Genomic DNA, 15,609 nt, shown 5'->3' on the forward strand with positions numbered 1-15,609 from the left:
GCAATTATCCTTCACACCGGGGTGAGCCTGAGCTGCCAAGACCGGCAGAAAACGTACAGGTGGCGGTGAGGCATAAGCGGAGGTACGATATTCCCGCCTTCCATCGCCTTGGAGGAGCTCGGGACCCGCACAGCCTGTGGGCGGACCTGGCGGAAGCGCCTGCTGGAGCTCGTTTGGGGGTGAGCCGTGACTTGAGCCCGGGGCGTGCGCTGACGGCGGGGCCTGGGCTGGAGCGGCGACGCGGTTGTGGAGGAGGCTGGGGGCCTTTGCTGGTGGTTCACGGCGGGACCCGGTGGGTCTCTCTTCACCATGGGTAAACATGATTCTAAGCAGCCGAAGCTGAACTTTGACCATAAGCGCTCCACGCGTCAGGGAGAGTTGGAGCAGGGGCCCCAGGCGGCGGAGGGGCGCGACCTGGCCGCAGACGATCATGGTGAAGATTTACGCATGCTGATGCTTGAGATGCGTTCTAGCCTCCGCAATATTGACACTAAACTGGACAACCTCACCAGTCAGTTAGACTCTGTGAAAACACAGGTGGCGACGCACGAGACGAGGTTGGACACGCTTGAGGCTCGCCAATCTGAGTTTCATGAGTTCCAAGTGGAAACGAAGGACCGGCTCCTGCATATGGACAAATTATTGGGAATAATCCGTGCGAAGAATGAGGACTTAGAAGCGCGGTCCCGGCGCAATAATCTACGCGTCACGGGGGTCCCTAAGACCACTGCCATAACTAAAATGGAAACCTATGTCACTGAACTCCTACACGAATTGTTTGACCCTAGTCTCTCAGCAGTATTTGCGGTAGAGAGGGCGCATAGGTCGCTGGGTCAGAGGCCCCCTGTTGGAGCGCCGCCCTGGCCCATAATTGCGAGAATCTTGAACTACCAAGACCGAGCTTTGATCCTTAAACTGGCAAGGGAAAGAGGTACCATCACGCACAAGGGCAATAACATCTCCTTCTACCCTGACTTCACCCCGGCTGTCCAGGCTGCCCTCCGGGAGTTTCTACCTGCAAAGCGACTTCTTCTGCAGGCGCAGATTCCGTACTCACTCCTCTATCCGGCTAAGTTAAAGGTGTCCTTTGAGGGGTCTGCCCACATATTCACTGATGCCAAGGAGGCGATGAAGTTCGTCAAACATGTGGGCCGCAAATCGGCACAACGACCCAAGGATGCTGCGGAGGCTATGGATAGCAGGCTCTGCGACAATGAGTAAACGCGGGTCCCATCTACTATATCCTGAGGGGAATGGCTCCTTTTTGACTGTGGACTTCTATCCGCTGGAAGGGGCAGTGCATTTGTGATGCCCGGTGTTCAATCGTTGACATCTGCTATCCTAGATAGATCTAAATTATTAGGTTTTGAGTGGCTAGGATCCCCTGCAGATCTTCCGGCCACCCCGTTTCACAAGGGGGAGTAGCCGGCATCGCCACACCCCCTCGGGAATGTTCCCTTGTTTATTTAAATGTCGCTTTGGGGATAGTATGGGGATGGCTACTCTACGACCCGGTTGGGGGGTTGGAGTGGGTGGGGGGCGGTTGGTTGGAGTTTTTGTTTTGTTGTTTACTGCCAACTTTTATTGTATGCTATCCGCGTGATGTCCTGAGCGTACAGCCTGGTCATTGTCAACATGTCTTACTGCACTTTACATAATGTGTGTGGGGAATGCCCAGAGTGGATAAAACTTTGAACTGTCTTACCTGGAATGTTCGGGGGCTGAACGACTACAGGAAGGCTAGATTGGTACATGCATATTTGGTGCGGCACTGTGTGGCTGTCTGCCTATTGCAGGAAACTCATTTGAACACCGCCCCTGCCCAAAGACTGCGTCACACCAGATGGGGGCACGTTTATTCAGCTATCTATTCCAACTATGCCGGGGGGTGGCGATACTGATACGTCGCGGGTTGGATTGGCGGGAGGGCTCTGTTCAATGCGACCCAGAGGGTAGATATGTTTTGGTACAGGGCATTGTGTGCAGAGTTTCGGTGGTATTCGTGGCTGTGTATGGGCCTAATGCTGACTCCCCAGGTTTCTTCCATAAGCTTTGGGGGCATGTGAAAACCACTGGATGCGATACAATTGTATGGGGAGGTGATTTCAATGCAGTACTGGATGACAAAGCAGATAGGAAAGGGGTAGCTCGCACATTCAATCCGTTGGCGAGTTCCGCGCTGCGGGAAATACTGCTGGATGGTGCGCTGGTTGATGTGTGGCGGGGTAGGCATGGGGACCTGAGGGAGGGCACCTCTATATCGGCTTATAGCGGCGCGTGGTCCCGTCTTGACTTCTGGCTGACGTCGCACTGTGGACGGCGCAGGTAGAGCACATGCCCCGCTCGTTGTCCGACCATGCACCCTGTATGTTGAGGTTACTACTTCCTGGTGGTCCTTTTCCGGCGTTCTCGTGGCGGCTTCCGCCTCACGCATTACTTGATGATGCGTTCAAAGAGGAGATACGGACTGATATCACTGACTACTTTGAGCGCAATGTGGGATCGGTGGACACGGAGGCGACTTTGTGGGAGGCCTTCAAGGTCGTCATCAGGGGCCAGTGTATAGCCCGACAGGCGGGTGTACTGAGGGCGATACTGGGCACCCTGGTAGCGCTGGAAGCCGATATAAAACGACTCGAACGCACTTTCTTAGAGGCTGGAGAGTCAGGGGTGGCGGGGCTGCTGAAAACCAAATTATTGGAGTACGACGAGGAGGCGATGCAGGAGGTTAAATTTCTAGGGAAATATGCGGAGGCGAGGCGAGGCGTTACGGCGAGGGTGGGAGACCGGGGAAGGTCCTGGCAAATATGATTAGGCCGCCGCGTCCCGCGACGTATATTCATGAACTGCGCACGACGGCTGGCGAGCTGCTTCATGACAAGGAGGACATTGTAGGAGCATTCTCCGAGTTTTACTCTTGTTTATATACCAACACCCAGGATGAGTGTCCGGAGGGGCTTGCATCCTTCCTGGATTCCATTGCGTTAGTGTGGTTCAATAATAACCACAGAGAATATATGGACCTCCCAATAGACGCCGGAGAGGTGGCACAAGTTATCAAGAGCTTGCCGCCTGACAAGGCGCCGGGACCTGATGGTCTGACAACAGCTTTCTATAAGGCGTACGTGGATGAGCTGTCGCCCCGGTTATTGGCAGTGTACGAGGAGGCCTTAGAAAAGGGGGTGTTGCCTGCCACCATGCGCGAGGCGCTGATCATCACTTTGCTGAAGCCGGATAAACCTGCTGACGATCTAAACTCCTATCGGCCCTTATCTCTGATTAATGTAGATGTGAAAATCTTAGCCAAGCTGCTCGCGAACCGGGTGCAGCCAATGTTGCCGATGATCGCACTCCCAGACCAATCCGGTTTTATACCGGGAAGAGCGACCTCCCACAACCTGCAAACAATCTTCGCCGCATTGCATTACCTACACCCTGTGGTCAGGGCTGCCGTGGTGTTTTTAGATGCCACTAAGGCCTTTGATACTCTTGAATGGCCCTATTTATTCCATATATTGAAAAGGATGGGTTTCAGTGCGCTGCTGCTTAGGAAAATTTGCCTGCTTTACACTTTGCCTACAGCCAGAGTGCGGGTAAATGGCCTGGTGTCTGAACCGTTCCCGGTCTTGCGTGGTAACTAGGCGAGGGTGTCCTCTCTCCCCGCTGCTGTTTGCCATAGCTATGGAGCCGTTGGCAGCTAGGATTAGACAACATCATGCTGCAAGAGGTATAGGCTTCAGTTCTAGAAACCGTCTAATATCACTATACGCGGACGATGTGACCCTTTATCTTATCAATCCTGCGGACAACTTGGATCCCATCTTGCGGGAATTTGTCCGATTTGAGGGCTTCGCGGGCATCTCCATCAACTGGTCTAAATCGGTAATCTTTCCCCTCACGGACAGCACTGCGGAGGTGTCCTCCGAATACCCCCTGCGCTGGGAGGCGGAGGAAGTCAAATATTTGGGGATTTGGATTAGCCGGAACCTTCAGGAGATCTGGAGCCTTAACTTTGGCAGGGCTATGATGTGGCTGAGCGAGAAAGTGAAATTATGGGCTTCCCTGCCCCTGTCGTTAACTGGGCGGATTGCGTTGACAAAAATGATAGTGCTACCCAAATTCCTTTATTTATTCGTCAATATACCTATACCGCTTACGTCGCACTTCTTTGCCACTCTGCGGTCCTGCCTGGTGGCGCTGGTGTGGGCAGGTGGACAGGCCAGGGTAGCGTGGGACACGCTGGCACTACCACTGCGACAGGGAGGTCTGGGTGCCCCAGATATGAAATTGTATGCCCTCTGTGCTCAGGCTCAGTTCCTGCATTTTTGGACCCACCCTGTCCCTTTTCAGCCTCACGTGGCAGTGGAACGAGATGTGGTGGCGCCCCTTCCACTTGGTGTGGCGATATGCGTCAAAGCACGGCGCCCTAGAGCGGATGTAGACACAGCTGGGACGCTGCAATGGGTGTGGGAGGAGTTGCGCAGGAGGGCGGGGGTCCCATTGTTGTATGCTCCATCGCTCCCTCTGTTGCATAACCCGATGCTGCCTTGTGTGGCTGATGGGATAGCCGGTCACCTAATCGACAAGCTGCATCTTCGCACCTTTGCAGACCTCTTTCCCAATGGCAAGTTCATGCCTCCCCCGGCGCTGGAGGAGGGGGGTACGGTGCCTTTTTCCGAATAATTTTTGTACCATAAACTACGTGCGGCGTGCCGGGCACTATCCAGAGAGTTCCCTGACGCGCCGCCAGTCTTTACAGCTTTAGAGGCAGTGGTGGGCTCCCCGTCTCCCCGTAAGCTGGTAACTCGTATTTATCGCCATATGCAAAACATGGCACCGGGGGTGGCGCCTAAATCTATGCTGTATTGGAACGAGGAGCTCCAACCTGAGATATCTGAGGAACAGTGGGAGTTCTGCTGTGGGCAGCTTACTGAGCTTTCGCCAAACTACAAGTTGCGTTTAATACATTTTAAATACCTGCATAGGTTCTATAGAACCCCCATCAGCCTGAAAAGAATGGGGCTTAGAGAGACGGATGAATGTTGGCGATGTGGGTCAGCCTCGGCCCCTTTTCTACATATAGCATGGTCCTGACCGAGGTTGGAGGGTTATTGGTCTCAGGTTTTTGTATTGGTAAACCAGATTGTGGGCCGCTCGGACGTCCCTTCCCCTCTGCTTGGGCTACTAGGATATGTCAGAGACACTCCGCCACCATCGCGCAAGCTGCATGCATTGCTTCTACTGTTTGCTAAGCGACGGGTGGCGATCCACTGGGGTAGACGGAGGGTGCCCGCGGTGAGGGACTGGCTGGCGGATGTAACTTATGGGCACACGCAGCTAACCACGTTCTGGGAGTTACTGCCAGCTGCATCCAGGCCCCGAGACATCTGGGATCCGTTTGTGAGTTGGGCTCGGGAACATCAGAGCAGGGTATCAGAAGGAGGTATTTTGAGTGAATGATCCCTGGGAGGTGGGTGGCGGCAGGGGTACATCGCACTCTTTTCCTCTCACATCACGGAGGCAATGCTTGTAACACTGGCATGACCCAGATCGCTGCCCCTGTCTTCCTCCACGGCTGCCCTCTCTATGCACTAAGGCAGAGTGTTGTGGCCCTCTGAGCTCCTGTATCCAGTCTAGTGGCTTGTAATTCCTATTGATATGGACATGGTGACTATTGCTTTATGTTCTTTTCTGTATGACACCTAATAGCATACTGTATGTAACACACTAATGATGATGACTGGCAGGTTTGTTGGTTGTATTTTTCTGTATCGCAAAATGTTTAATAAACAAAAATAAATTAAAAAAAGTAGCCCTTTATTCTCCATCTTTCATCGATAACACTCTAGGGTGCAGCACAGAAATGTAAATGATAATACGTTTACAACTAATACAGCTATGGAAAATGGAGCTGAATGCAAGGTTCATAATACTACTGAATCACTGGACACTTTGTGGAAAGAGGATCTAAGATGACCGTTCTTCACCAGCTCTTAATTTTAAACATCAGAAGGTGTGACTTGTTCTGTCTCATCACAAAAGTGTTTGTGGCTGCTTGGTCATGTATGCTGCAGCATGATGGTGCATGAGCAATCTGCCTGCCACCTGGGCTAACAACATCCCTGGTTCAGGAGTGATCTACAACCAGCTTACTTTGCCCACAATTCTCAACCATTTACTTGCTGTCCTCAGCATTCTCACAGTTCCAGTCATCTTGGAGCACATATAATGCATACAGGGGTATTTAAAGCATTCACTGGCATGGGGATAAACTAGGAATCTCTTTTTTGACCCCACCTCCCCGTTCTGTCAGTTTATGACAGACATAGAGGCACTCACATCATCCTGCCTCGCAAACCCTCCTTCCCCTTTCCCTTCCAAGACAAACCCAAAGAGATCACCCTCTTCATTTTAAATGTTTTGAGTTCCAGTGCTAGACACAGAGAGGTCTACATTTTCCTACTGTAGTATCTGAGCTGCTCTGTTGCATCTATCCCATAATGTGCAGGCTGCTATGAACAGTATAGCAAATGCTTTGAAATGCAGGCTGAGGCGAAAAACGGTTTTTAACAGTCTACAGAAGACACCATTGTAAATCAAGACCTATTAATAGTCGAAGGTAACAAGAAACCTGATTAACACCTGTTGACACAAACTGTCATCTTCATCAGGAAATAGGATTTCAGTTCTACTTTGAGTAAGAGAAAACTTAACAAACCAGGTCCACTTTGGAATACTCTTCCACAATCTTCATGTGTTCCTCAGGGTTGTAACCATTCCAACGATCCCTTTTCCCATCATAGTCAAACAATAGCTGTGGCTGAGAATGCTCATCTGGTGCGATATGTGTTCCAGTGAATTTGGCTCCAACTTTCCGGGGCCTCTAAAAGAACAAAAAATACCATTGTTATTGACAGATTAAAATTCAGTTGACTGTTACATAATGAATAACCTATGCCACTACGTCAGGGGTCCCCTAATTTTGGTGGGCAAAGAAGAACATGTCAGCATCAAATCAAAATGCTGAGCAATATCCAAATCACAACCAAACTTAGGGCCAGATGTAGTAAACTCCAATTTTGCGACTTGCAAATTGCGAGTGACCGACTCGCAATTTGAAACTCGCAAAATTGGATGCAGAAAGGTGTCTCAGACACCTTCTGCGACTCGCTATGGGGTCACAAAGACCCACCTCGTCTATATTCATGAGGTGGGTCGCAGTTTGCGACCCCATAGCGAGTCCCTGCACTCACAGGGATGGTGGCCTGCTGTAGTCAGCAGACCTCCATGTCTGTGACTGCTTTGTCAATAAAGCAGTTTTTTTTCTTCATTTTGCAACCCGTTTTCATTAAACGAAAACAAGCTGCAAAATGAAAACTAAACCGAAACCATTAGGTTTCGTTTTCTTCAGAGTAGGCAGTGGTCCTATGGACCACTGCCTGCCCTGAAAAAATATTTTTTTCGGCATTCACAAAGGGGAAGGGGTCCCCTAGGGACCCCTTCCCTTTTGCGAATGAGTTACCACCAGTGACACTGGTGGTAACTGCGAGTTGGTTTGCGACCGCATTCGCGGTCACAAAGCAACTTTGAATGGCGATGCGGTCGCAAATAGGAAGGGAACACCCCTTCCTATTTGCGAGTCGCATTCCCAAATTGCGAGTCGGTACCGACGCGCAACTTGGGGATGAGCATCGCGTTCGGCCTTTTGCATGCCGGAAACTGCATTTTTCGCAGTTTGCGACATGCATAAGGCTTCGTACATCTGGCCCTTAGTGATGTAAATATGCTGGTAAAATAACACGATTGAAAACAGGAAGGAACTTAATATATAAACATATCATACATTATATTTCGATATAGACATAAACATATGTTCAAGCAATGGAAAAACCAAGAGTGGTAGTGTGCTTAAAGCACCACATACATTTCACAGGTGTTAGCCTTCAATAAGGCTTCCTTCTTTAAGGCCTGTTAGCTTACTGGTGTATGTAGTCCTTGCATCTTTTATTTCCATACTCAGTCTTAAATTAACAGTACTGACCAATTTTCAATGAGGCAATCTTTCAATTTAACAGTTCAATTTGCACTAAGGTACTTGCCTAGTGTCATAATGCTTCACTTCCATTAAATCTGTTCAGAGGAACTCAGCCTTGTTAGGTAGTGCAGACTCTGAATACTGCTGAACTACTCAAATGCTAAAATAATTAGTTAGTGTGTCCAGCAAGACAGCAACCCCTTCAACCCAGACTACTTGTCCTGTAATTTGCAAACTTCAAAAACACAAATATAGACTGCAGTAGTGTTCGAACAAAGCTGCACAGAACATTTCACAGGAGTATGCCTTCAGTAAGGCTGCCTTCTGTAATATTTGGGGGATGCTTGCAGCTTCTGGAGCAAGTGGTCTCAGTCAATGGCTAGCTTCCTTCGTGAATGGGGTATCTAGGTATTTTACGATGTGACAAGGTCTATGTGAATATCCAACTCCTCTGCCACAGTTAAATATTTGGGGGTCAAAAATAATGCACAGCTGACCCTCAATTCTCAAATCAAAGCAGTGGTCAAGCTCTAGTTTGTACCCTCTATAGGCTCTGAAGGGGATCCTGAACTTTTTTTGGTTTTCCTCTCAAAATTCATACTATGACTGCCTTCGTTGTCTCGTGCTGGATTACTACACTGCAAATTATCTTCAGCTACATGAATTCCATCTTCAAGTAGTACAATTGCGGCAGCCAGTTTAGTTACAGGCTTAACATGACCAGAACATGTTACATTTGTTCATTTTCATTACACTGGTTCAATATGAAGCTAAGGGTGAATTTTAAATCTTTGGGCTTAGTGCATAAAGCTATGCATGCTAATATAACATAGCTCTCACACCATGATTTAACTGGTCTCATCCATCTCAAAGGCTCAGATCCCTGCATCAGAATCCCATAATCGTTCTTAAAGTGAAGAGAGCCATGTCGGCTGGCTGGGATTTCTCAGTGAAAGTACCTACCCACCGAACCTCCGTCCTCTGGCACTGCACACAGTGAGCCTAACCTACTGAAAGTTTCGAAAGGAATCAGGACCTGGCTTTATTCTTTTGAACAGTAGATTCTTTCACAAGACCTTCTGAAGTGCAAACTCATCACCATGGTGCATTCCGATGGAAGAACCACTTTACAAAAACGATACATAAAATAAATGAATAGAAACTATGAAGGCAGTTTTCCATGACAGAAGATCACAGAGCACTACTGGCTTCAAAAATGTGTTTTCTTGAAGAGCCAAGGTCACAGTTGAGATCTCACACGGGAACAGGATCTCTGACCAGAAGATGTAATTGTAATAGTCTGTTAAACTGATAAAATGTTCAAGGAAAAACGCTGCCACACTAGTTAAGAGTAAGCAGCATCATAAAGGTTTAGAGGTTGTTCTTTTTTGTACTTTATTGTTTTAAGGACATTACAACAAGTCAAAACAATACACCAGTCAATTATTCATTCTGATTTGCAGCACAAATTCCATCTTATAGTACATTGCACAATCTCCCATATATTTGATCTGAAAAGCACAGACCACTGGTAACAATGGCCCAAATAAAACTTCTATCAACCAAAAGCATCTCTATCCAGGGTGCACCATCCAGGGTGGAGTGCAAGACGTATGCATACACATCCTCAGGCACAAGATCCTTTTGCACTGCTCAGTGGTCATGTATCAGCCAGAATTTGTAATCAATGATATATGACACAACAGTTCACATATATCCTACAGCCTCACAGTGGCTGGTTCCATTGTAATGCACATTTCTGATTTTTCAATACAGAGACAACAAGCATGAACTTCCTGTTTTCTCTGAAGAAATGTTATCTCCTTGCCAGCAGCAAGAATAGTGCGACCAGGCATCGAACAGATTTCAAGATGTTTGCCACAAATCTCAACAGGAGAGCCTACACTATGGTACATCTAGAGTCTTAAATACACTGTCAACGACTTCTTGTCAAAAGGTAATAATATCTGGGCAGTGCCACTGCAAATGCATGAAGTATTGTAGGAAGTTGGCTCTGTATGTGCTATTTCAAAGTAAGGAATAGCATGCACAGAGTCCAAGGGTTCCCTTAGAGGTAAAATAGTGGTAAAAAGAGATAATACTAATGCTCTATTTTGTGGTAGTGTGGTCGAGCAGTAGGCTTATCCAAGGAGTAGTGTTAAGCATTTGTTGTACATACACATAGACAATAAATGAGGTACACACACTCAGAGACAAATCCAGCCAATAGGTTTTGTTATAGAAAAATATATTTTCTTAGTTTATTTTAAGAACCACAGGTTCAAATTTAACATGTAATATCTTGTTTGAAAGGTATTGCAGGTAAGTACATTAGGAACTTTGAATCATTTCAATTGCATGTATACTTTTCAAGTTATTCACAAATAGCTATTTTAAAAGTGGACACAGTGCAATTTTCACAGTTCCTGGGGAGGTAAGTTTTTGTTAGTTTTACCAGGTAAGTACGACACTTACAGGGTTCAGTTCTTGGTCCAAGGTAGCCCACCGTTGGGGGTTCAGAGCAACCCCAAAGTTACCACACCAGCAGCTCAGGGCCGGTCAGGTGCAGAGTTCAAAGTGGTGCCCAAAACGCATAGGCTTCAATGGAGAGGAGGGGGTGCCCCGGTTCCAGTCTGCCAGCAGGTAAGTACCCGCGTCTTCGGAGGGCAGACCAGGGGGGTTTTGTAGGGCACCGGGGGGGGACACAAGCCCACACAGAAATTTCACCCTCAGCGGCGCGGGGGCGGCCGGGTGCAGTGTTAGAACAAGCGTCGGGTTCGCAATGGAAGTCAATGAGAGATCAAGGGATCTCTTCAGCGCTGCAGGCAGGCAAGGGGGGGCTTCCTCGGGGAAACCTCCACTTGGGCAAGGGAGAGGGACTCCTGGAGGTCACTTCTGCAGTGAAAGTCCGGTCCTTCAGGTCCTGGGGGCTGCGGGTGCAGGGTCTTTTCCAGGCGTCGGGACTTAGGTTTCAGAGAGTCGCGGTCAGGGGAAGCCTCGGGATTCCCTCTGCAGGCGGCGCTGTGGGGGCTCAGGGGGGACAGGTTTTGGTACTCACAGTCGTAGAGTAGTCCGGGGGTCCTCCCTGAGGTGTTGGTTCTCCACCAGCCGAGTCGGGGTCGCCGGGTGCAGTGTTGCAAGTCTCACGCTTCTTGCGGGGAGATTGCAGGGTTCTTTAAAGCTGCTTCTTTGGATAAAGTTGCAGTCTTTTTGGAGCAGGTCCGCTGTCCTCGGGAGTTTCTTGTCGTCGTCGAAGCAGGGCAGTCCTCAGAGGATTCAGAGGTCGCTGGTCCCTTTGGAAGGCGTCGCTGGAGCAGAGTTCTTTGGAAGGCAGGAGACAGGCCGGTGAGTTTCTGGAGCCAAGGCAGTTGTTGTCTTCTGGTCTTCCTCTGCAGGGGTTTTCAGCTAGGCAGTCCTTCTTCTTGTTGTTGCAGGAATCTGATTTTCTAGGGTTCAGGGTAGCCCTTAAATACTAAATTTAAGGGCGTGTTTAGGTCTGGGGGGTTAGTAGCCAATGGCTACTAGCCCTGAGGGTGGGTACACCCTCTTTGTGCCTCCTCCCAAGGGGAGGGGGTCACAATCCTAACCCTATTGGGGGAATCCTCCATCTGCAAGATGGAGGATTTCTAAAAGTTAGAGTCACCTCAGCTCAGGACACCTTAGGAGCTGTCCTGACTGGCCAGTGACGACTCCTTGTTATTCTCATTATTTTCTCCGGCTTTGCCGCCAAAAGTGGGGGCCGGGGCCGGAGGGGGCGGGCAACTCCACTAGCTGGAGTGTCCTGCGGTGCTGTGACAAAGGGGTGAGCCTTTGAGGCTCACCGCCAGGTGTTACAGCTCCTGCCTGGGGGAGGTGTTAGCATCTCCACCCAGTGCAGGCTTTGTTACTGGCCTCAGAGTGACAAAGGTACTCTCCCCATGGGGCCAGCAACATGTCTCTAGTGTGGTAGGCTGCTGGAACTAGTCAGCCTACACAGACAGTCGGTTAAGTTTCAGGGGGCACCTCTAAGGTGCCCTCTGGGGTGTATTTTGCAATAAAATGTACACTGGCATCAGTGTGCATTTATTGTGCTGAGAAGTTTGATACCAAACTTCCCAGTTTTCAGTGTAGCCATTATGGTGCTGTGGAGTTCGTGTTTGACAAACTCCCAGACCATATACTCTTATGGCTACCCTGCACTTACAATGTCTAAGGTTTTGTTTAGACACTGTAGGGGTACCATGCTCATGCACTGGTACCCTCACCTATGGTATAGTGCACCCTGCCTTAGGGCTGTAAGGCCTGCTAGAGGGGTGTCTTACCTATACTGCATAGGCAGTGAGAGGCTGGCATGGCACCCTGAGGGAAGTGCCATGTCGACTTACTCGTTTTGTTCTCACCAGCACACACAAGCTGGCAAGCAGTGTGTCTGTGCTGAGTGAGAGGTCTCCAGGGTGGCATAAGACATGCTGCAGCCCTTAGAGACCTTCCTTGGCATCAGGGCCCTTGGTACTAGAAGTACCAGTTACAAGGGACTTATCTGGATGCCAGGGTCTGCCAATTGTGGATACAAAAGTACAGGTTAGGGAAAGAACACTGGTGCTGGGGCCTGGTTAGCAGGCCGCAGCACACTTTCAATTGTAAACATAGCATCAGCAAAGGCAAAAAGTCAGGGGGCAACCATGCCAAGGAGGCATTTCCTTACACAACCCCCCCCCAAACGAAAGAGGATGAGACTAACCTTTCCCAAGAGAGTCTTCATTTTCTAAGAGGAAGAACCTGGAAAGGCCATCTGCATTGGCATGGGCAGTCCCAGGTCTGTGTTCCACTATAAAGTCCATTCCCTGTAGGGAGATGGACCACCTCAACAGTTTTGGATTTTCACCTTTCATTTGCATCAGCCATTTGAGAGGTCTGTGGTCAGTTTGAACTAGGAAGTGAGTCCCAAAGAGGTATGGTCTCAGCTTCTTCAGGGACCAAACCACAGCAAAGGCCTCCCTCTCAATGGCACTCCAACGCTGCTCCCTGGGGAGTAACCTCCTGCTAATGAAAGCAACAGGCTGGTCAAGGCCATCATCATTTGTTTGGGACAAAACTGCCCCTATCCCATGTTCAGAGGCATCTGTCTGCACAATGAACTGCTTAGAATAATCTGGAGCTTTTAGAACTGGTGCTGAGCACATTGCTTGTTTCAGGGTGTCAAAGGCCTGTTGGCATTCTACAGTCCAGTTCACTTTCTTGGGCATTTTCTTGGAGGTGAGTTCAGTGAGGGCTGTCACAATGGATCCATATCCCTTCACAAACCTCCTGTAATACCCAGTCAAGCCAAGGAATGCCCTGACTTGAGTCTGGGTTTTTGGAGCTACCCAGTCCAGAATAGTCTGGATCTTGGGTTGGAGTGGCTGAACTTGGCCTCCACCTACAAGGTGGCCCAAGTAAACCACAGTTCCCTGCCCTATCTGGCATTTGGATGCCTTGATAGAGAGGCCTGCAGATTGCAGAGCCTTCAAAACCTTCTTCAGGTGGACCAGGTGATCCTGCCAGGTGGAGCTAAAGACAGCAATATCATCAAGATAAGCTGTGCTAAAGGACTCCAAACCAGCAAGGACTTGATTCACCAACCTTTGGAAGGTGGCAGGGGCATTCTTTAAACCAAAGGGCATAACAGTAAACTGATAATGCCCATCAGGTGTGGAGAATGCTGTTTTCTCTTTTGCTCCAGGTGCCATTTTTATTTGCCAGTACCCTGCTGTCAAGTCAAAGGTACTTAAGAATTTGGCAGCACCTAATTTGTCTATGAGCTCATCAGCTCTAGGAATTGGATGGGCGTCTGTCTTGGTGACAGAGTTGAGCCCTCTGTAGTCCACACAAAACCTCATCTCTTTCTTTCCATCTTTGGTGTGAGGTTTGGGGACTAAGACCACTGGGCTAGCCCAGGGGCTGTCAGAGCGCTCAATTACTCCCAATTCCAGCATCTTGTGGACTTCCACCTTGATGCTTTCCTTAACATGGTCAGACTGTCTAAAGATTTTGTTTTTGACAGGCATGCTGTCTCCTGTGTCCACATCATGGGTACACAGGTGTGTCTGACCAGGGGTTAGGGAGAAGAGTTCAGGAAACTGTTGTAGGACTCTCCTACAATCAGCTTGCTGTTGGCCAGAGAGGGTGTCTGAGTAGATCACTCCATCTACTGAGCCATCTTTTGGGTCTGATGACAGAAGATCAGGGAGAGGTTCACTCTCTGCCTCCTGATCCTCATCTGTTACCATCAACAGATTTACATCAGCCCTGTCATGGAAGAGCTTAAGGCGGTTCACATGGATCACCCTCTTGGGGCTCCTGCTTGTGCCCAGGTCCACCAGGTAGGTGACCTGACTCTTCCTTTCTAGCACTGGGTAAGGGCCACTCCATTTGTCCTGAAGTGCCCTGGGAGCCACAGGCTCCAGAACCCAGACTTTCTGCCCTGGTTGGAACTCAACCATTGCAGCCTTTTGGTCATACCAAAACTTCTGGAGCTGTTGGCTGGCCTCAAGGTTTTTGTTTGCCTTTTCCATGTACTCTGCCATTCTAGAGCGAAGGCCAAGTACATAGTCCACTATGTCTTGTTTAGGCTCATGAAGAGGTCTCTCCCAGCCTTCTTTAACAAGAGCAAGTGGTCCCCTTACAGGGTGACCAAACAGAAGTTCAAAGGGTGAGAATCCTACTCCCTTCTATGGCACCTCTCTGTAAGCGAAAAGCAGACATGGCAAGAGGACATCCCCTCTCCTTTTGAGCTTTTCTGGGAGCCCCATGATCATGCCTTTTAATGTCTTGTTGAATCTCTCAACTAAGCCTTTAGTTTGTGGATGGTATGGTGTAGTGAATTTGTAAGTCACTCCACACTCATTCCACATGTGTTTTAGGTATGCTGACATGAAGTTGGTACCTCTGTCAGACACCACCTCCTTAGGGAAACCCACTCTGGTAAAGATACCAATGAGGGCCTTGGCTACTGCAGGGGCAGTAGTTGACCTAAGGGGAATAGCTTCAGGATACCTAGTAGCATGATCCACTACTACTAGGATATACATATTTCCTGAGGCTGTGGGAGGTTCTAGTGGACCAACTATGTCCACACCCACTCTTTCAAAGGGGACCCCCACCACTGGAAGTGGAATGAGGGGGGGCCTTTGGATGCCCACCTGTCTTACCACTGGCTTGACAGGTGGGGCAGGAGAGGCAAAACTCCTTAACCTTGTGGGACATATTGGGCCAGTAGAAGTGGTTGACTAACCTCTCCCACGTCTTGGTTTGTCCCAAATGCCCAGCAAGGGGAATATCATGGGCTAAGGTCAGAATAAACTCTCTGAACGACTGAGGCACTACCACTCTCCTAGTGGCACCAGGTTTGGGGTCTCTGGCCTCAGTGTACAGGAGTCCATCTTCCCAATAGACCCTATGTGTTCCATTTTTCTTGCCCTTGGACTCTTCAGCAGCTTGCTGCCTAAGGCCTTCAAGAGAGGGACAGGTTTCTTGTCCCTTACACAGCTCCTCCCTTGAGGGTCCCCCTGGGCCTAAGAGCTCAACCTGATAAGGTTCAAGCTCCAAAGGCTCAG

At 49.2% G+C, this 15,609-nt stretch overlaps 1 protein-coding gene across 3 annotated transcripts in view; it reads right to left on the bottom strand.

Moving 5' to 3' along the window:
* The window catches only part of SLU7 (SLU7 homolog, splicing factor), a 225,456-nt gene that overhangs the window by 171,221 nt on the left and 38,626 nt on the right, over positions 1-15,609 (bottom strand). For all 3 annotated transcript variants that reach the window (XM_069199379.1, XM_069199377.1, XM_069199380.1), the window contains exon 5: positions 6,719-6,883. In XM_069199379.1, the coding sequence (XP_069055480.1) occupies positions 6,719-6,883 (165 nt within the window). The remainder of the gene's footprint in view (positions 1-6,718; positions 6,884-15,609) is intronic.

The sequence above is a fragment of the Pleurodeles waltl genome, chromosome 7 (assembly GCF_031143425.1).
Source record: "Pleurodeles waltl isolate 20211129_DDA chromosome 7, aPleWal1.hap1.20221129, whole genome shotgun sequence".
Lineage (NCBI taxonomy): Eukaryota > Metazoa > Chordata > Amphibia > Caudata > Salamandridae > Pleurodeles > Pleurodeles waltl.